At 25.8% G+C, this 18,900-nt stretch overlaps 4 protein-coding genes across 8 annotated transcripts; 1 reads left to right on the top strand and 3 right to left on the bottom strand.

Annotated features, from left to right (window-relative positions):
* On the top strand, positions 1–3,108 carry LOC123264558 (probable serine hydrolase). 3 transcript variants are annotated; one of them, XM_044727860.1, is made up of 6 exons: positions 1–234; positions 387–483; positions 549–593; positions 669–904; positions 2,245–2,592; positions 2,666–3,108. In XM_044727860.1, the coding sequence occupies exons 2-6, from the start codon at positions 453–455 to the stop codon at positions 2,930–2,932; spliced, it is 927 nt and encodes a 308-aa protein (XP_044583795.1). In that variant the 5' UTR covers positions 1–234; positions 387–452; the 3' UTR covers positions 2,933–3,108. The 3 variants fall into 3 exon arrangements, with proteins under 3 accessions (XP_044583795.1, XP_044583794.1, XP_044583796.1); XM_044727859.1 differs by lacking the exon at positions 669–904 and adding an exon at positions 1,222–1,457 and having other exon boundaries at positions 2,666–3,107; XM_044727861.1 differs by lacking the exons at positions 1–234; positions 387–483; positions 549–593 and adding an exon at positions 1,222–1,457 and having other exon boundaries at positions 766–904; positions 2,666–3,106.
* A 1,438-nt stretch (positions 3,109–4,546) lies between these two features.
* Positions 4,547–6,782, bottom strand: LOC123264561. Its single transcript, XM_044727863.1, has 4 exons — positions 6,738–6,782; positions 6,374–6,411; positions 6,008–6,122; positions 4,547–4,912 (listed from the first exon to the last, which is right to left on the bottom strand). Exons 1-4 carry the CDS (start codon positions 6,780–6,782, stop codon positions 4,799–4,801), a joined length of 312 nt encoding a protein of 103 aa, XP_044583798.1. The 3' UTR covers positions 4,547–4,798.
* On the bottom strand, positions 6,581–10,456 carry LOC123264556 (trafficking protein particle complex subunit 11). Of its 2 annotated transcripts, none has more exons than XM_044727857.1 (4): positions 10,319–10,456; positions 7,067–10,238; positions 6,879–6,958; positions 6,581–6,813 (listed from the first exon to the last, which is right to left on the bottom strand). In XM_044727857.1, exons 2-4 carry the CDS (start codon positions 10,227–10,229, stop codon positions 6,787–6,789), a joined length of 3,270 nt encoding a protein of 1,089 aa, XP_044583792.1. In that variant the 5' UTR covers positions 10,230–10,238; positions 10,319–10,456; the 3' UTR covers positions 6,581–6,786. The 2 variants fall into 2 exon arrangements, with proteins under 2 accessions (XP_044583792.1, XP_044583793.1); XM_044727858.1 differs by having other exon boundaries at positions 7,067–10,254; positions 10,351–10,454.
* Positions 10,457–11,188: 732 nt separating this feature from the next.
* On the bottom strand, positions 11,189–15,249 carry LOC123266379 (inositol-trisphosphate 3-kinase homolog). 2 transcript variants are annotated; one of them, XM_044730620.1, is made up of 4 exons: positions 14,764–15,249; positions 13,452–13,721; positions 11,862–12,542; positions 11,189–11,719 (listed from the first exon to the last, which is right to left on the bottom strand). In XM_044730620.1, exons 1-4 carry the CDS (start codon positions 14,863–14,865, stop codon positions 11,516–11,518), a joined length of 1,257 nt encoding a protein of 418 aa, XP_044586555.1. In that variant the 5' UTR covers positions 14,866–15,249; the 3' UTR covers positions 11,189–11,515. The 2 variants fall into 2 exon arrangements, with proteins under 2 accessions (XP_044586555.1, XP_044586556.1); XM_044730621.1 differs by lacking the exon at positions 14,764–15,249 and adding an exon at positions 13,805–13,877.
* Positions 15,250–18,900: the final 3,651 nt, after the last annotated feature.

The following is an 18,900-nucleotide window of genomic DNA, read 5'->3' as shown; positions in this document are numbered from 1 at the left end:
GGTGCCTTGTTAATACACTTACACGTAAAATATAGTGTACATGTACAGTGTACATGTATAGTGCAGATGACTTTTAGTGCACTAAGTATACACAAGCGGGAAAAAAAAAAATTATCATTAATGATAATTATTTAATGGTTATGTTCACTACTCAATCATTATTAATTCTGGTATCAACAAAAAATATCTAAATTTACTGAAATTATAAAAAATCATTGAAATTTTTGAAAAACAGTAAGTTGAAAATTTTTAAATGTACTTTATTAATTTATAACTTGGAATTTATTATAAAATTTAATAAATAATTATGGAATCTTCATTAATTTTGTTTATTATCCATATAATGAGTCAGCAATAAGTTATAAAAATTTAATTTCTATTTCTAGGTTCTAGTAATTAGATTCACGCTATAAACCTTAAATAAGTTCGATAAATTTTCTGTAAGATTAACCATGGATTCATCAAACAACACAGGAACATTTGGTAAGTAAAATTTAATAAAATTATTCGAAGTAACAAATAATTTTGGTTTTTTTGAATTTATTTAGAAGCTGAAGAAATAAAAATTCCAGTGCCATGGGGTCATATCAGTGGTAAGTGTCTAAAATTAATACTAATCAATAAAAATCAATACCCGTTACTCAGGTTAGTCTTACTGGCACATTTAGGAAAATTATGGGGTCCAAAAAATGTACAACCTATCGTGGCTTTGCACGGTTGGCAAGATAATGCAGGCACTTTTGATAAACTAGCACCAATACTTGCACAGCAATATGCAATTCTAAGTATTGATCTTCCTGGCCACGGTTTTTCATCTCACCTCAATAAAGGATCTTTTTATTATGTATTTTGGGATGGAGTTGTACTTGTTCGTAGAATCGTTAAACATTTCAAATGGAGTAAGGTCAGCAGAAGCATAAAATAATTTAAATTATTAGATATTAGCAAGCTAATTAAAGTTATTGTAAATTAGATCATTAATGATTACGCTTCTGCACTAGTTATCTTAATTAGAGGGGATAAAATTGAGTAGTTAATCTAATGGGCTTTATTATTTTTTTTAATATCAAATCAATCAAAATACTTGTCATTGTTTCTATTGTATGTTACAAATCAAATTTGATCAAAACGAAGAAATTAATATCAAAAGTAGTATTTTAATTTTGATACTTAAATCGTACTTGAAAAAATAATAAATAATATTAAAAAAAAAAATTATAGGAAAATGGTGGGGCCCAAAAAACATCCAACCGATTGTAACATTACATGGACGTCAGGATAATGCAGGAAGTTTTGATCGGTTAATACCGATGATTAGCAATGAAATATCATTTCTCTGTCTGGATTTGCCCGGTCATGGCTTTTCCTCGCATCATCACAAAGGACAATATTACTTTGTTTACTGGGATGGAATTATGCTATTACGCAGAGTCGCCAGGCATTTCCAGTGGAGTAAGGTTAATTATTTTGATTTAATAAATATTAAATCTTCTGCTTTAAGAACATTGCTATACATTTTACAAGAAACAAAAAAAACGAATGCATTATATCTGCACGTCCTTTTTCTCTATTTTTATTAATACGTAAACACTTATTAACAAATGATTGCTATAAATTATTAAATTTACACTTAAAGGCCAGTTTTTCTATCCGAGATAAAATTTTATCCGATGCTGTATATCTTTTATCAACAACACCAAGGAGCATCTCCTGATCTAATTGAACTTGAATAATTACAATAATCTTTCCTTTAAAATCTGCTTTTCCCCACCTAGTTTATGCAATTATTTCTTAGAATTTCAAAATTTTTATTTTCATCTGCTCCCTTCAACATCATGTAATGTAATATCACTTGATTAAATTTATTTAATAAATTTAATATTTATATATTTTTAACGCCAATCGGCTTTGTACACGTAAATATTACAGAAGTTATGAGAGAATTAAATATAAACAGTATTAATAAAAAAGAGGACAGAAAATAGATTATTATACCTAAGGAGAAATATTGTATAACTTATATTTTTATATATATATATATATATATATATAGCCGCTTGGTGTTAAATAAATAAATAAATATCTAAATATTTCATTTTTATAAATATACTGGCAATAATAATTTTATCCTGGATAAAATTTTGTCTCGAATTAAAAAACTGCCCTTAAGAGTTTTTTGAAATGATACAATTGTTTTTAACATTATTAAAATAACATAATAAAAATAATGATAATGTTTAACAGATAAAATTACTTGGGCATTCTCTGGGTGGTGCCATTGGATTTCTCTATGCAGCATCTTATCCAGATGAAGTTGATCTTCTGATAAGTCTTGACATTGCCAGTCCAACTGTAAAAACTATTGATAAAGTTGTCGCTTTGACAAAAGATAATGTTGATAAATTTCTCAAATATGAACAACTCACAAAAGAGTCGACACCAACTTACAATTATGATGAAATGCTCGATATTGTCATGGATGCTTATGGAGGTTCTATTACTCGAGAAAGTGCGGAAATTTTAATGCGACGCGGTACAGAGCCTTCCTCGACTCCTGGCAAGCATTTATTTACTCGAGATCCGCGATTAAAGGTAATTTTTTCACTTTTTTTTTCTACACATTCATCTTTTTTTATATTAATTATTTTATTTGTATTTTATCTAGGTATCACTTCTTGGTATGCTTTCAATTGACTTTACCTCTGCATACGCACAACAAATAAAATGTGCATATTTGAATATCCGCGCTGTACCAGGCCTTAAGTTTGATTATCCTGAACATTATCAAGAAATTATGGATATTATTAAGAGCAAAGCGAAAACATTTGAGTATCATCAAGTTCAAGGAAGTCACCATGTTCATCTCAACGAACCTGAAAAAGTCGCACCAATTATTAAAAACTTTTTAAAAAATATAAATGAACGAATTTAGCCATTATAAAATTTGTTTATTATTGAATCAAAATTAGTTACAATTTTTAATTAATTATTCCACTGTGGTAGTAAAAATTTTCAGTATTTACTGGTTAAAAAGTTTTAATTAGTTGCTAAATATTTCTACAAATAACAGCTATTAGATTAAAATTTTATATAGTACAATTTATAGCTAATTAAGTAACAAAAAAAAAGTTGATAATTTATTGTTAAAACTGATTTAATTGTTAGTAGTAGAAAAAGTAAAATGGAATTAAAAATAATGAAAGTATATAATCTTGTAACACATTAATAATATTTTAAAAAAATTTTTAAACCATACCGAACTTGAATACTTTGAAAATTATATTTAATTATAAAATTTAAACTCAGGAATAAATCAGTATGTAATAAGAACGATAAAGTTTACTTTATAATTATAATAATTTATTAATCAAAGGAAAGTAAACAATTTGATGTAATATCTTATTTCGACAATGTATAAAAATAAAATTTTGTTTTTTCAAAAATAAAATCTACATATTTATTTTTCAGTAGATTTAAGCACTATGAATGTTACTAAAAATTCAATATAATAGTGTTCACTCGATGACTGATTGAGACTAAAGATAAATTTTGCGTTAAAATATTTAAAAATGTTAGTGTTAATGCTTGAAAGAATTGTTATAAACATATGAGTTATCGACTATTATGTAATGATATGAAAGAATGGCCTAGAAAAAAAATCGATATTCCTATCATTTACATTTAAGTGTTTTTCCTATAAACATTTTTCAACAGCAGCTACCTACTGTTAATTCACATTTTACTTTACTATTAAAACAGTTGAGAAAGAAAACGACAATGCTGAATAAAGCAATGAAGAATCTGGTGACTATTTGAACAGATGATTTAATAAAAAAAGAATTAAAAAAAGTAAGAAATACTAAAAATAAAAAAAATTCAATTTTTGTATTTAGTATTTGATCAGCTGTATAGTAATTTATGTACAAAATATTTAAATTACATCTTATCCAGTTAGATTTTTTTTTGTTAAATTTCTGTCTAAGAGTTGTTAAATTCAGTTATCATTTAGTCTTCATCCAAGGTATGTTAGATAAATAAAGTCTTTTGAAATTAAAACGTCGCGAATTTAGTATCTAGTAGTAAAAATGACAAAGTTAATATTTCTAAATGATATAAGTTTCGCTTTCGACTTATCAGAATAGCTTTAAAACGTGACGCCGGTATCGTGAAGACACGTAGTTGGAAAAAAATAGAGAGTCATGCGTAATTGCCAGTGGTGATAGAGATATTGGAAGGTATATCCGTTGGGACATTAATGTGAACGTGTCACTTTGGTCTTGCACCTACAATTGATCAGTGTCTATCGCATTTGTCCACTTAGTTCCTTCTTGGATCTCTCAGAGTAAGTTCAGTAAGATCTATTTTTACTTCCTTTAATCTTCATTTAAAATATCATTATTAGTTACACCAAATAATATTTGATTGCTTAATTAATTTTTATTTTAAATATATATTTATATTCAAAAATATTTCTTCACTCTTTATAAAAAATTCAATTCATCCAAAAGCTTTATAAGAAGTTTTCTATACACTCACTTTTCTGGATTTTTACTAATTTTTTTTTTCTTTTAAAATTTACAATTATAGATCCGTACAAATGAATTTAAGTGGAATAAATTAGACTATTTCTTCCACAATTGTGTTCACCAGGATATCCAGATCAGAGATTTTATTTTAAATATTGTTATTTTGTTAATCTGATGCATCGATCCGGACGATCAACAAACTTTTTATTAATATAGTTTGTTCGTTCGGCTCGAGTTATTGGATTTACTATTCATCTATTTCTTTGATCAGTTCAACAATTACTGTCTAAAAATTTACAATAGAATGCTGCACGTTCACGGAATTCTTGATCAGTTGGAGTAAATGATGTGAGTGTTCGCAAACGTGCTCTCGACATTTCCAATTTCTAGAAAATAAACAATTTTTATTGTCAAAAATATTTATTATATAACGAAGGAGTATGTAATTTTTTTTTGTAATATTTGAGTCTGTAAAAAAAAAAATCTAATTCAAATAATTAGAAAATTTTGACTTGATAAGGTAAAAACACTAATTTTTTTAATTAGGAAGAAATATCATAGTTATCCCTATGGTCTTCAAAGATATTTCAATCACAGATATAACAATAGAATATTTTACATCAAAATTAAGCGAAAAATTTTCACAAACGTCAAAGACTTTAAAACTGATACCTTTATCTTACTTAATTAATTTAATAAGCCAAAAAATTTAATATTTAGTAAAAAATACAATAGCATTGCATTTATTTTTTTTTAATTATTTGAATTACAATTTTTGACTCACTGGCAACTAAAAAAATTCTTTTATTACAAATGTAGAATTTTTATTAAGTAAAATACTAATTCAAATAGGGTAAAATACCCCATTAGTGGCGGGGATCCCATTACTGACATTTTCTTTGATTATGGTATTTATTCAATTAATGAAATCATTAATTTATACTATGAATATATTATTTCTAATATTTAAGACCTGTAGATCAAAAAAATTTTTAATTTTTATTCCAAGTAGAACATTTTTTCATTGAAAGAAAAAGTGCCACTAATAGGGGCTTAGAGGTGCCATTAATGGGGTCTTTTACCTTATTTTATAAAATGAAAAAATTTATTCTATGTGAAAAGTTAGAAGAAACTATAAAATCTTCTTTTGTAAGCGATCTTTGATATTTTAGGTCATCCTTAATGGATATGTATGCATTTAATAATTAATAAAATTAAAGAGAACTGTGATAATTAATTATCATAGTATAATTCATTAACAACAAAGTTAATTCATAAGAAATGAAATAATGTTTAATATTACTATTAGTGTAATAAATTTGTATCATTTAGAGTACATGTATATTGTACTGAATTCAGAAATTTTGTAAAAAACAAAAAATAATAAATTGAAATAAAAAAAAAACTTAACGAGTAGCGAGAATCGATAAAAATAATTCAATGTAGTGTATTGGATTATCAATATAATTCTAATTGCTTACTTTTAATAGCTTTTGATTACGATTCCATGCTTCTTCATTATTTATATAAAGTAATCGTTTAGGAGTTTGAATTCTTTGTAAATTTAGATGATGATTTTTTTCACTTTCGATTTTACTGTAATAAAAATTATAAATATCAACAATTAATAAGTAAAATAAATGAAATTTTTACAACAAATAAATAGTACTAATAATTAAATAATTATTTTAAAATGGTCATTAGTGGTAAAAGCTAATTTATAACATGGTTTCCAAATATTTTATCACTTCCTGTCAATTGGTCGTTAATGAATATCAGTTTTTATAGTAGAATTATTATAAAAATAAGTTATTATTTAAAGACTAAAAAACTGTTTAATAAATTACCATTTTTTTAATTGTTCTTCTAAATTTTTTTCTTCACTCTGAAATTTGTTAATAACTTCGTTAATCTCACAATTTATCGGCTGCATTTTTAAGATTATTAAAAAATTCCATTTATATAGCTGCAGGGCAAAGTTTTGAATTTCGTAACTATAGTAACGTTATTGATTTTTTTCTTATCATTCGGACTAAGTAAAGACAAAAGAATTATAAAGAATTTTGTAATAATTTTTACTTATTTTTTGTTAGTTAATTACATATTAAACAAACACGTGGAAATTATATAAATATATTTATACATTGTATATATTACTATATTATATTTTGAATTCATTGAGCCTATTTTTACAAAATAAACAGAGCATACCCTTTGCACCATCGCGCTAAAAACATGCAATAAAACAGAATTCATATTTTTACGTTTCCGGAGTCGGCGATTTTGGCTGTAAAAAAAAATTAATTATAAATAAAATAATTTTCAATCATAGTAAATAATTAAATTTGTTACCATTATATAAATATGAGTAGGTAAAGAACGTCCTAGAAGTTCCAGTAACCTGTTTTTATTTAATGATTTGTGTTCATCATCTAAAAAAAAAAAAAAAGATAATTTTATTAAAAGACATTTAGTGTTTCATCAGAACAAATAAATTTTTTATAGATAATATCTCCATTAGAAAATAAAAAAATAATTACCCATCGGCACTGATAGTGATAAAGTTGGTAAAGCAACGAATCCAGCGACTAATGGCCTTAAAATCCATTCGATTTTTTTTTTATTTTTCGGTCTGACACAAATATCAATTTGTTTTTGACCAGCAAACATAAATGCATCACTAGACTCCATAGTTAGTCGTAGTGTAAAAAGGTAATCAGAATGATTTTTAATAAAATAAGAAACACAAAGAGGTGTCTGAACCCAGCCCTGTGCAGGTAATTTAGCTTCAAGTCCAACAACAGTATCTTCGACCCAGACTGGTGACAATGTTACACTGATACTTGTTTCAATAGCAATATCTTGATTATCACGTTGCCATTTAATTGTATAAACTCCAGTAGATGTTGGTTGTTCGCTTCCAGCTTTAGGTATTAAGCAATAAATATCAGTAGCAGTTTCTCCATCATTTAAAGTCATATCCTTAAGAATGCTATCTTTCTCATCATCTTTTCTTGCTACTGAATTACCAAGCTCTACAGATGTATCCAAAATACGGATTGGCCAAGGCGATGTACAGATAATGTGTGGCATAACAATAAATGGTTCATTTACAAAAGCTTTCGTCAGGGGTTCAAATAATTGAGTATAAAATTGCGTTGTTACGTCAAATGGTTTTACAATTGACAAAGTATATGTAATCTCTTTAGTACGTTCAATTTGATCGTCAGTTACATAATCAATTTTAATAATAAAATTTCGTGTGGTCACTTGATGAGATCTTACATAAATTATTTGTTCGATTGGATTTTCATTATTCAGTAGATCAAATTTAAGCGCTATTGAATTTTGTTTATCAGACATGTCAAGAGATAGCTCAGTTGTTCGATCACTTGAGTTATCAACAATTACTTGTTTCATATTAATTTGAATATTGGTAATATCTTGATGACATGATAACAATAATTTAACAGGTAGCCATTCATTTAACAGTGCTGGTACCGACGAATCAACTGAAATATTTAAGCTAGATTCTTCTAATTTTATTTCAGCAGTTGTAATAGGTCGTATAGTTTCAAAAGTTCCACTGCGAAGCTGTTGAATTTCTGGATAAAATCGATCTAGTGCAGCAGTATCAGTTCCAGTAGCCGGGAATTTCATAACAATACAAAAATTATTTTCATTTCCTAAATAAATTGATACAGCACTTATTCGAATTTCACTGTCATCTGAATTTTTTCTTGCCGGAAATTCACAAATGTATTTTTTAGTTTCTTTGGCATCGAAACATAGACTAGAATCAGCAGTAACTTTAACAGCAAACTCGGAGTTAAAACTTTCAACAGTAATAAGAATTTTAGAAAACTCTATTTTACCTTCATACAAATTTCGTACAAATACATCAACAATTATAGGATTACCAACTACATAACTTGACGCTGAAAATGATGCTTTAACATTTATAAATGAGGATAAATTATTGTCATCAATAGTAAATATATAATTGTCTAAGCGATTTAACTCCAAATTCCATTTATCAATAGCTAATTTTTTAACATCTTTAGGAAGATCATACTCACATTCAGGAGGACTTCTAGAAATAATTTTAATGATATTACTATAAATAACAGCTCGATTTTCTTCAGTAAATGTTGTAGAAGGCCCTAAAGCTTCAATTGCCAATGTAATATAATCTTGAATACTTGTTGACAAATAAGCAGCTCGTAAGGCATTTTTTAACAAATCAGTAAGTAGAACAGGCCAACGTTCAGTGCGATATTCCCAAAGCATATGCATAAGTAACGTTAAAACTTTACCATAATCCCGTGAATTATAATATTCGGCGGCCATCTGCACTACAAGTAGTCGACGCATTCGAGGACATCGATATATTTTAAATTGCGATATCGCATTCCCTAATAACCCAATAATTACCAATGAATGATTAAAATTTTTCTCTCGGTACTTCAATGCTACAATTGCAGCTGCTTCACGTTCTGCGTCTGCAGGTTCAGCGCCATGTTTACCAGGCCTCCAAGGTCTCTGGCCATAAAATTCAAGCTTTGCTTCATCAACAAGTGGATCAGGTATCGGCTGCTCTTGTATGTTGTTGCACAATTCCTTGCACGCTGATTGACGTAAGCCTGCATGCTGAGCTGCAAGTTGAAAATAATAACCGGGATGTTGTGTTTGTACTGGAGGAAGTCCTTGTCTTATAGCTTCATCAAATAACTCAGCAAATGTTGAATATTGACTGGCCATCCAGGCATGATGCTCGAAGATTATGTCTTCAGGACCAGTACGAGATCTAAATCTATCAATGTGAGCTCTAAATTGAGAAATAGCATCACGTGGTTGATTTAATGAAAACATAAGTCTACATAATTTATAATTAATAAAACTTGCGACTGTTTTTATCTCAAAAGTATTCGCATCAACCATACGTATTTCTAATAAATTATTATAAGCGTGTTGATAATGTTTCAATGCTACATGCTTTTCTTGTTTAATTTCATTTAAAAATCCCATTTTATATTGATGCCGTACAAATAAGTATTGATGAGCTGTTTTATTCAATTGTTCACGGTGTCCTTTTACGACACGATAATGATGATGATAAAAAGTTAGTGACAATTCGTAAAAAGCGTTTTCTAATCTTGATGTATAACCAAGTAGGTGATCTCCGTGAGGTAAAATGTATAAAGATTTTGCAGGAAGTTCACAAGCCGAACAGAGCGCAGTTGCACGCTCAGTAGCTGTCATGTCTTCAGTACCTTGAGGAGGTGAAGGTGCAATTTGAATTAAAACTACAGCTATTTTTGTTGAACGACCTTCCAGAGAACTGCGTAATGATTGAACTCGAGATGCACACTCCATTTTTTTCTCATTCCACATTGGATCGTTCCAATCTAAATCGTAAAAAAAAACAACAACTGATGGCACCTCATTGAGATATTTATTCATCCAATTTCGTTTTAATATTCCCTTTGGGATGTACCATTCATAAGAATTCCTTTTGGGTTTTGCTGTTGGAAATTCATGATGCGGTGACAGTAATTTAAATTGTATTGCTAATCCATCGGGACGACGATTGTTATTAAAGGAATCCCATATTGACCGGTGCATGGAATTTGTTATGTCCAAACCACTTAGGCCTATTAATGCTTGTGGTTTTGCCACTAGCTCATTTGGTACATCTGACATTATTATAACCTAAAATATAAATATACTTTGGTTTTTTTTTCATTCTTAAAACATAAGTTTCATTATTATTATTATTATATTGAACAAACCTTATATGAATTATTGTTGTTAAAAAATGAACCTCAGTTCTCGAATATTTTATTGTAAAAAGTTTATTTTATTGCACATCTTAATAACTTGAAAAACTTGTTTGACAGTTTAGGCTGGAAATTACAAATATTATTAAATATCTTTCGATACTCGATACTAAATTTATCGAGAGCAATCAACAATCGACTTCCAAATATTCGATGGATTAAATTTTTATTTTAAAATTTGCTACGAGATCCCGCCACTGATGCCCCCCAAGAAATAAAAATTGTCAGTAGAAAATAACAGATGTTTGCTTTCTTTGCTTATTTTGGATCGAAAAGTCAAACATTATACAGGAAAAATTTTAATATATTGAATAAACAATAATATTTACCAGGTTTAACATCTTGACTTTTCCTTAAAAAATTATTAACAGCCACTTTGAATAAAAAATACTTTTTTTTATCGAACTGACCTAAAAAATTTGTCATTGAATTTCTATTGTTTATTTGTTCTGGTTTTATTTGATTTTATTATCAATAACTTTTAATGGAGAAAGATATTAAAATTACTCATTTTAAAACATTGAAATGATTTCAATTCCGAGAGAATAAAATTTATGACGTTAAAGTTAGCTGTCACAACCATTTTTTAATTTTTTTTAACAAATAGATTTTTTCCAAAAAATTATTTTAAAAAATTGCATTTTTTATTTTTTTAAATTTCTACATGTCAACTTTTTTTCTACTTTTTTTTTTGCCATAATTTATTTGTTAAAAAAATTCTTAAAATGATTAAATATCTGATATATCTATTAAATTTTTTTAAAATTAATAAAAATTTTTTTTATGGAATGGTAACATTGTAAAAACAAAGTCTAGAGTTAATTTGGTTTGAAATATTCTTTTTTTATATTTTTAGCATTGAACAAGTTTGTACATTATCTAATCTTAAATAATTTTGTAATATCAATGCATGATAAAAAAGAAAAAAAAAACAAATAGCCTATTAATAAATATAGATGCATGTATTTTGAAAATTACATTCTAATTTTCAAAGACACTACTGATAAATTGAATTCAGCTAATAAATATTTACGTATTAAAATACAAAAGATAATAAATAAAATATTAAAAATTACATTGTTTAAAAATTATTCATAAAGTCTTCATGTTAATATTGAGAAATATTTTATATCAATATTATTTCAAGTCTCATAAAGTTATTTTAATTTCTTCAATTGTAGATATAAGATTATCAATTCCCAGAAGAAAACCTTCTTCATGATTTCCTTCCTTCCAGGGTTTTCGATGAGACAGCTCCTTTCCATTAGGCACTTTGTATGTTTTGGCAAAATCAATTAACCATACTCCTATTTTTTTTTCGTCATAAATAATAAAAATACTGCTTCCAATAACCTGTAATTATTATTCCAAATTAATTATTCATTCATTAAAAATGAACAAATTATAAAATTTATTCATTCGAAACGATATTTTTTAATTAATAATTGTTTCGAAAAAATAAATTTATATGTATCAATAAAATAAATAAAATTACCTCATGTGTATTAAAGTAAGAAGAAGCTTCGATTCGTGACCTCATATCTTTTAGCTGTTCTAGTAACTTTTCATAAGTAATACTATATCTTCCCAAAAAAAGCTTCAATGTTTCTACAACAGCTACATGTTCTTTTATTTTTTTAAGATTTGTAATTGGCGGTGCTCCAGGTAATTTCATAGCTTCAATTCTAAATCCATGACTACAAGTAGAACTCTGTTGCTCTCTAAACTGCATGTATCTGAGTTTAGTTACTGCTTGGTTTTCATGTTCAAAATTAGTTGGCGCATTTGGATCAACACTTATCATTTTTTTATACAAATCAGTTCTTGCAACATTATTTGATACTTCCGATTCTAGAAAAGTCCGAGTACCAAGTTTAATGTCAATTACAGAAGGATCAGTAAAACCAAAAAGCAAATCTTGAAGTTCAATAAATGTGTCGCCTTTGTATTCTACTTCTCTGTAGTACTTTGGTATAAAATCTCGTATTAGAGCATCTTTTGATAATTCTTCATAAACTGCACGTTCTGTATTTTCAGTTCCACCGGTTCGACGTTTCCATACAGTTCCAGGGCCCGCTGGTGCCAGTCCATCAGGATGACCCGACAGTTGAAACCATGACTTTAGCCGGTTTTTTAATAAAATATCGCTTGCTGGTGCGATCAAATCAAGAGCATTCTAAAACAAAAATATAAAAATCTATATTATAAAGAGAATAAGTAAAATTTTGTAGCCAGTATATTTATATCATAAAATGGCTTTTTATGGTTAAATTTAGTATCGTTGGAAAAGTCTTGACCTGAAGTTGTGCCTTTTCAAGGTTTCATATTATTCTCACCAATAGTCAATTTATGATGATAAGTATGTAATCTTCATTCGAAAATGCTCTATCTCTAGATACATAATTAAGAAATGACCGTGTATCTTTTGAACTTTTGACATTTTTAAAGATATAAGCTCATCCCGATGTTACACTCATCAAGACCTTTCATTTAAGTACCCACATCATTTTTTCATATATTTATATATATTATATATATGTATATATGAAAAATATATAAAAATGCATGTGGATACTCAAATGAAAGCTCTTGATGAGTGTAACATCGGGATGAGCTTATATCTTTAAAAACGTCAATAATGAAGAAAATACAGTGCAATTTAAGATAATTAATAAACGACCGTGTATCTTGTGAACTATTGAAATTTTTAAAGATATAAGCTCATCCCGACGTTACTCTCATCGAGATCTTTCATTTGAGTACCCACATCAATTTTTCATATATTTATATATATTATATATATATGTATATATGAAAAATATATCAAAATGCATGTGGGTACTCAGATGAAAGCTCTTGATGAGTGTAACATCGGGATGAGCTTATATCTTTAAAAACGTCAATAATGAAGAAAGTACAGTGCAATTTAACAAAAGTAATTATTTAATAAAGCAAACTTTTATTTATTTATGGTTCACAAGTCACGGCAGTCACATAGTGACTGCAAGATTGCTAGAATTAATTATTGATAGATAATTAAAATATTCTTCTGTGTGAACATTATTGAAATAGAAAATATTCTTACCAAAGCTAAAAATTTAAGCGAATTATCTTCTTCGAGCATAGTAGCATCTGACATAACAAGTGGAAAGTGTTCCATTTGTGAGTAATTAACATTAGGCAACGAAGAAGACAAAGAATTTGTTTTAGTATCATCAATATAGCTCACGTCCATGTTGCATTTACTATCACGGTCATTTTTTTTCCATTGCCGAAACACAGAATAGCTCCTGCCTATTGAAGTATTTGAAGACTCATTTTTTACTCTTTGCTGATTCCGTGGGCTTTTTGTGGACTATAACAAAAAAAAAAAATAATAAATTTATTTAATCAATTAATAACAATTTTTCATTCATCTTTTTAAAAATATTTTTTTACCGTTATTCAATCGTATAACGTCACTCATTTCATTTATTTCATTTATTATGCGAAATCTTAACCTCCGTTTTTAAAATAATAAGCAAAAAATGAATTATTAATTTGAGAATATGAATTATTGTTTTTTGGCTTATTTATTCTTACTGAAAACTTAAAAACTTATTAATTTTATTGTAACAAAAGATAAATTTTTAAGGTCAAAATGGTTTAAGAACAATTTACATGTATTAAGGTTCATGATATATACAATTATAATAAACAGATAAAAAATAGAGAAAAAAAAAAAGGTTTCTTGAATAGACCTTTAAACTTTAAACTACAAAAGTATCATAACATAGCTGTAAAATTTTTATGATAAATTTTAATAAACTCTCTTTATTATATTTAAATAACTTTAAACTGAAAAAATAAATTATCGGGAAATCTGAATGTTAATATATATAAATAAAGAATAAAATTAACATACATTTTCACAAATGAATTAAACAAATATCATAAATATAAATTAAAATCAATAAAATTATATATATGTTGATAATGTAAAATTATTCGACACACATCCTCATGAATTTTCGTCAAGACCTATATACATATAAAAACTTAATGCTGAGTTTTCTATAACGGTTGTTATATACTCATAGGTTTTAAAGATTTTAATTATTACAATCATCATTACATTTGTTACAATAAAATCAATTAAATTAACCGAGTTAAAATAAATCAATAAAATTGTTTAAACCAATAATAAAATTTAAACTGTCATAGAAATGAATTTTGTAAACAATTTAATTAATAAATGATAAGAATACAATAAATTAAACAACAATAAGTTCTTGACGTCTTAAAAAATTTTAAAAGATAACTAATTTAATGAAGATAAAATTACATAGTACTTATTGGAGACATGTGAAAAGTGCGTGTCTTTTTGAAACACATTTACTTGATTAATAATTTAATACCTTAGATAATCGGCTCTGTAATATTGTTTCATACTGATCCACTGCCTTTAAACACAATCTTGGAGTAAAAGTTTCCATTCTAGACATTACACCACTGGACATTATTGATGGCTCTTTATTTATTTTTCAACAATAACTATTATTCTCACGTATAAAATAAAACACTTCACTTAATGACTGTAAGTAAGATTAATAATTGTTGATATTTTAATTGTTAAATTTTAATTTATTCATGTGGTTATAATAATAAATATTTTAAAATATTAAAATATTAACCACGCTTACTGGCTCTTGCTTCAATATTCTCACTGAATGGAGTAGAGAAAAGGAACGTCATTATATTGGCTCTGAACGTACCCACTCTCCCATGCATTTCTTTCCCCACTAGGTATATAGATATATACATGCATACTTACTTTTAAGGATTAACACTTTTGTGTTTGTAATTGGTACTTTAAATTTTGTGTTACAACTTAAAACTATAATTGCTATGAACATTGAACTATGCCCGTATCTTAATTTTTAACTTTAACTTTTTGTTTCAGTGCATTTATATACTAAAAATTTGATTTACGTCACTAACAAAATTTCTTTATCTTTTCAATTAATTAATAAAAAAAAAGATAATATTAATTAGTTAAATTTTTATTTGAATCCAATAAAGGTATTTTTTTTGGTGTTAAAAATTGTTGTTTTTTATTTTATCAGTCAATTTGTTATTTTATCAAAGCTGTTGATAGTTTCTCATTTGAATGTAAGTGAACTTAATATTTATGTACTTAATAAACTAAAATAATACCTAGACTTAAATTAGAACAATTCTTCTTCAAAGAAAGAAATATTTTTTTCATTAAAATAAAATTTTTGGCAAATTTATTGTTAATTATTTTAATCTATGTTTAAAAAAGCATTTATTCGTTATAACACTAAAGTTAGCCGACGTTTTTAATTTTTTGATTTTTTTGAAATTATTACATTAGAACTAAAAAATATTTTTTAAAAATTGCACTTACAGTTTATCAAGTTTTATACAAATGAAAATTTTTTGTTATTATTTTGTAATCATTTTTTCAACAAAAAAAAAATTCTAAAAATTTTTAAATGTCGGCTAACTTAATTTTCAATTATTTGTTTAATTAAATTTATATCAAAAATATTTTTGTGAAAATTATTTTTAAATATTATTTAAGAAAGTATTAGCTACAATTAAAGAACAAGACGATACTGGATATCATCCCAAATTATACTGAGTGAAAAAAAATTTCAGATAGTAGCTAGTATAATCCAGCTTACAATGAGTATAATCCAGATTATAATGAGTATATTCCAGATATCACGCAGTATAATCTGGGATGATATCCAGTGTTATCTTGTTCTTTCCGTGTATGTAAAACTTTATTTAAAGAATTTTGATTAATTAAAAGTTTTTATGTCTATTAGTTATGAAAATTAAGTTAGCCGACACTTAAAAATTTTTGATTTTTTTTATTAATTAAAAATTAGAACTAAAAAACTATTTTTAAAAAATTCCACGTATAATTTTTAAAATTTTCTACATGTGAAAATTTTTGTTTTAATTTTTTAAAAATTAGTTTTTAATAAAATATATTTTAAAAATTTTTAAATGTCGGCTAATTTGTTTTTCATCCATTAGTAAATTTTCTAATGAAAAAAAAAATATTAATTCATATTTATCTCAAAAACGTACAAAGATATTTATATAAAATTTTTTATTAGATTTATGATGTTCTTTTTTTTTATCCAAATGAGAATGACAAGTAAAAATATTAATTTCATTCAAAAATATTTTTTAAAAACCTAAATTATAGAACTTAAAAAAAAACTTTAATGGCTTTATGTTGATATCAGAAAATTGAATGAAACGAAAAATAATTCAATATTTTTTTAATTACAAAGAAATATATCTATTTGTTGAAATCTATTTCTGTTATATTAAAATTATCATTATTTCCAAATGCCATCACATTGACGTACTTGTGATTCATATAATATCACTTTTATATTTATTATCGCTCTAAATTCAATTTCATTTATATACCCATAGTTTATAAACCTACAACTGATTAAATTTATGATTTTTTACCAAAAATTGTTACAGAAAATAAATATTTGCTGCAAAATATTTGTAATCAGAATGAAATTTCTTCTTTCTACATCACGAGTAATAATAATTATTTGTGCGTAGCAGAGTTATTAATTGATAATAAACAATAATTTAACTAATACTTTACTTTCATGTAAGCGTAAATCTAAAAACTTTAAGTTGTATTTATTGAACATTATAGATGTTATCAACAAATTGACGTCAAACAAACGCTGTAATAATTGAGGATGCGATAAATATGTTTAAAAGTGTTTTTTTCTAGAGTTTAATAGCTCTAATTAGTTCATTTTTAATGCACCGGCAAAATTTAAAGGTACTAAAAAAAAATAAAAAGAAAAATACAAACAGAAAGTACGTCACACTTCTAAAAAACGGCAGAATTTTTTAATTTAGACCTGGCCACTCGTTATGGTAGTAAAAATTTTGCGAAATAAAAAAAAATACTACCAAGCTTAAATTCAGCCAAAACTTTTCTTTAAAAGCAACTTAAAGCTACCATGAAAAAAAAAATTCGAAAATAGTCGAAAAAAAGAGGACTAAAATATAAAAATGTAATTATGAAAATTAATTTAGCATATATTTAATAATTTTATATGAAAAATGTGTTAGTCGACATCTAAAAATTTTTAGAATTTTTTTTTATTGAAAAAATTATTATAAAAAAATTTTTTAAAAATTTTCATTTGTAAAAAACTTGAAAAACCATAAGTGCAATTTTTGAAAAATATTTTTTAGTTCTAATTAAATAAATGAAAAAAAATCAAAAAAATAAAAAACGTCGGCTAACTTTAGTATTATGAATTTTATAAAAAAAAACAATTGACACGTAGAAATTTTAAAAAGTAAAAAATGCAATTTTTAAAAATAATTTTTTGGGAAAAATTAAAAAAAAAAAAAATAAAAAAATTGTCAAATGACAGCAAATTTTAATGTAATTTTTTATTTTATTATTCATATGCTCAAATTATATTTTTGTTAAAACTGGATATGATCAAGTGTCACTGATTTATAAAGATATTCAATTTTTACATAATGCGAAAACTTGTCCCGCGAGAAATAAAAAATTAAAGAATTTAATTTAAAAGAGAGTGGGACAATTTACGTCACGGATCGAGTATTTGATTTGTCTGTCTTTCATTTTATTCCACTTTTTTTGATGTATCGTTTCGAATATAATTTAATTTGAAATCAAAAGCCTCAGACAAATTAATAATACGTTAAATCCACTCTCTTGTGTGTATTATGTTATAGCAAATGACGACGATTCGTAAGTAAACAGTATTATAATTTTTTTTTTTTCCCTTTTTTTCGTTAATTTAAAACACTCGTTCGAGTTTTTATTTAACATCGTTCAATAATAAAATGGTAAATAGGAACGATTTTTATGATATTTCTAGAAATTTTGTTAGTACAATTGTACTTCAGATATTAATTTTTAAATTATCTACTAGATAAAAATTTATTGACGTAAATTGTTAATAAGTAGTGCAAACTATGTTTCATGTATACGTACGAGCATCTGTATTTGTAAGTCTATTTTTAATTGTCAGATTAATTAAAAAAATAAGTTTTTATATATTTACTGTTCAAACCATTAGATTTATAAAATTGTCACTATAAACTTTTTCATTCCAAGTTACAAGTCTAAATATTTTCAAAATTTTCCGTAAAAAATATTTTTCCAAACTGTAATTGATCAAGATATATGTATTTTTTTTTTTTTTTTAATTAAAATATGAATTATTTTGTACATGAAAAAATATACTCTATAGATTCTTATGATTTAAAAAAAGCTAATTGTTTAGATTTTCCAGATTGGTCATGAAATAGATACGCTCATAGTTAATAATGAGTAACGAGAAGTAACAATAGGACTTTCCTCAGGATTTTCCTCAGTGGTTTTTTGTAGTAAAAATATTCTAGAAAGAATTACAAATTTTTTATAAAAATTATTTAAATAATTTCTAACATGAACTTAAATTGCAAATAATAATTTAATAATAAAAAAAAAG

Source organism: Cotesia glomerata, linkage group LG5 (assembly GCF_020080835.1).
Source record: "Cotesia glomerata isolate CgM1 linkage group LG5, MPM_Cglom_v2.3, whole genome shotgun sequence".
Classification (NCBI taxonomy): Eukaryota; Metazoa; Arthropoda; class Insecta; order Hymenoptera; family Braconidae; genus Cotesia; species Cotesia glomerata.
The sequence above is the reverse complement of the archived record's forward strand: the minus strand, read 5'-3'. Positions and strand labels throughout refer to the sequence as shown.

Coding starts and splice junctions, on each gene's coding strand:
- LOC123264558 (XM_044727860.1), top strand. CDS start 453: ATGGATTCATCAAACAACACAGGAACATTTG. Junction 484..548: donor AAACAACACAGGAACATTTG/GTAAGTAAAATT, acceptor GAATTTATTTAG/AAGCTGAAGAAATAAAAATT. Junction 905..2,244: donor AACATTTCAAATGGAGTAAG/GTCAGCAGAAGC, acceptor AATGTTTAACAG/ATAAAATTACTTGGGCATTC.
- LOC123264561 (XM_044727863.1), bottom strand. CDS start 6,782: ATGAATTCTGTTTTATTGCATGTTTTTAGCGCGATGGTGCAAAGG. Junction 6,412..6,737: donor TTAGCGCGATGGTGCAAAGG/GTATGCTCTGTT, acceptor AACAAATTTCAG/AGTGAAGAAAAAAATTTAGA. Junction 4,913..6,007: donor GTAATCAAAAGCTATTAAAA/GTAAGCAATTAG, acceptor TTTATTTTCTAG/AAATTGGAAATGTCGAGAGC.
- LOC123264556 (XM_044727857.1), bottom strand. CDS start 10,229: ATGTCAGATGTACCAAATGAGCTAGTGGCAAAACCACAAGCATTAATA. Junction 6,959..7,066: donor ATCACTATCAGTGCCGATGG/GTAATTATTTTT, acceptor TTTTTTTTTTAG/ATGATGAACACAAATCATTA. Junction 6,814..6,878: donor CTACTCATATTTATATAATG/GTAACAAATTTA, acceptor TTTTTTTTACAG/CCAAAATCGCCGACTCCGGA.
- LOC123266379 (XM_044730620.1), bottom strand. CDS start 14,865: ATGTCCAGTGGTGTAATGTCTAGAATGGAAACTTTTACTCCAAGATTG. Junction 13,722..14,763: donor TACAGAGCCGATTATCTAAG/GTATTAAATTAT, acceptor TTTTTGTTATAG/TCCACAAAAAGCCCACGGAA. Junction 11,720..11,861: donor CTTACTTTAATACACATGAG/GTAATTTTATTT, acceptor TAATAATTACAG/GTTATTGGAAGCAGTATTTT.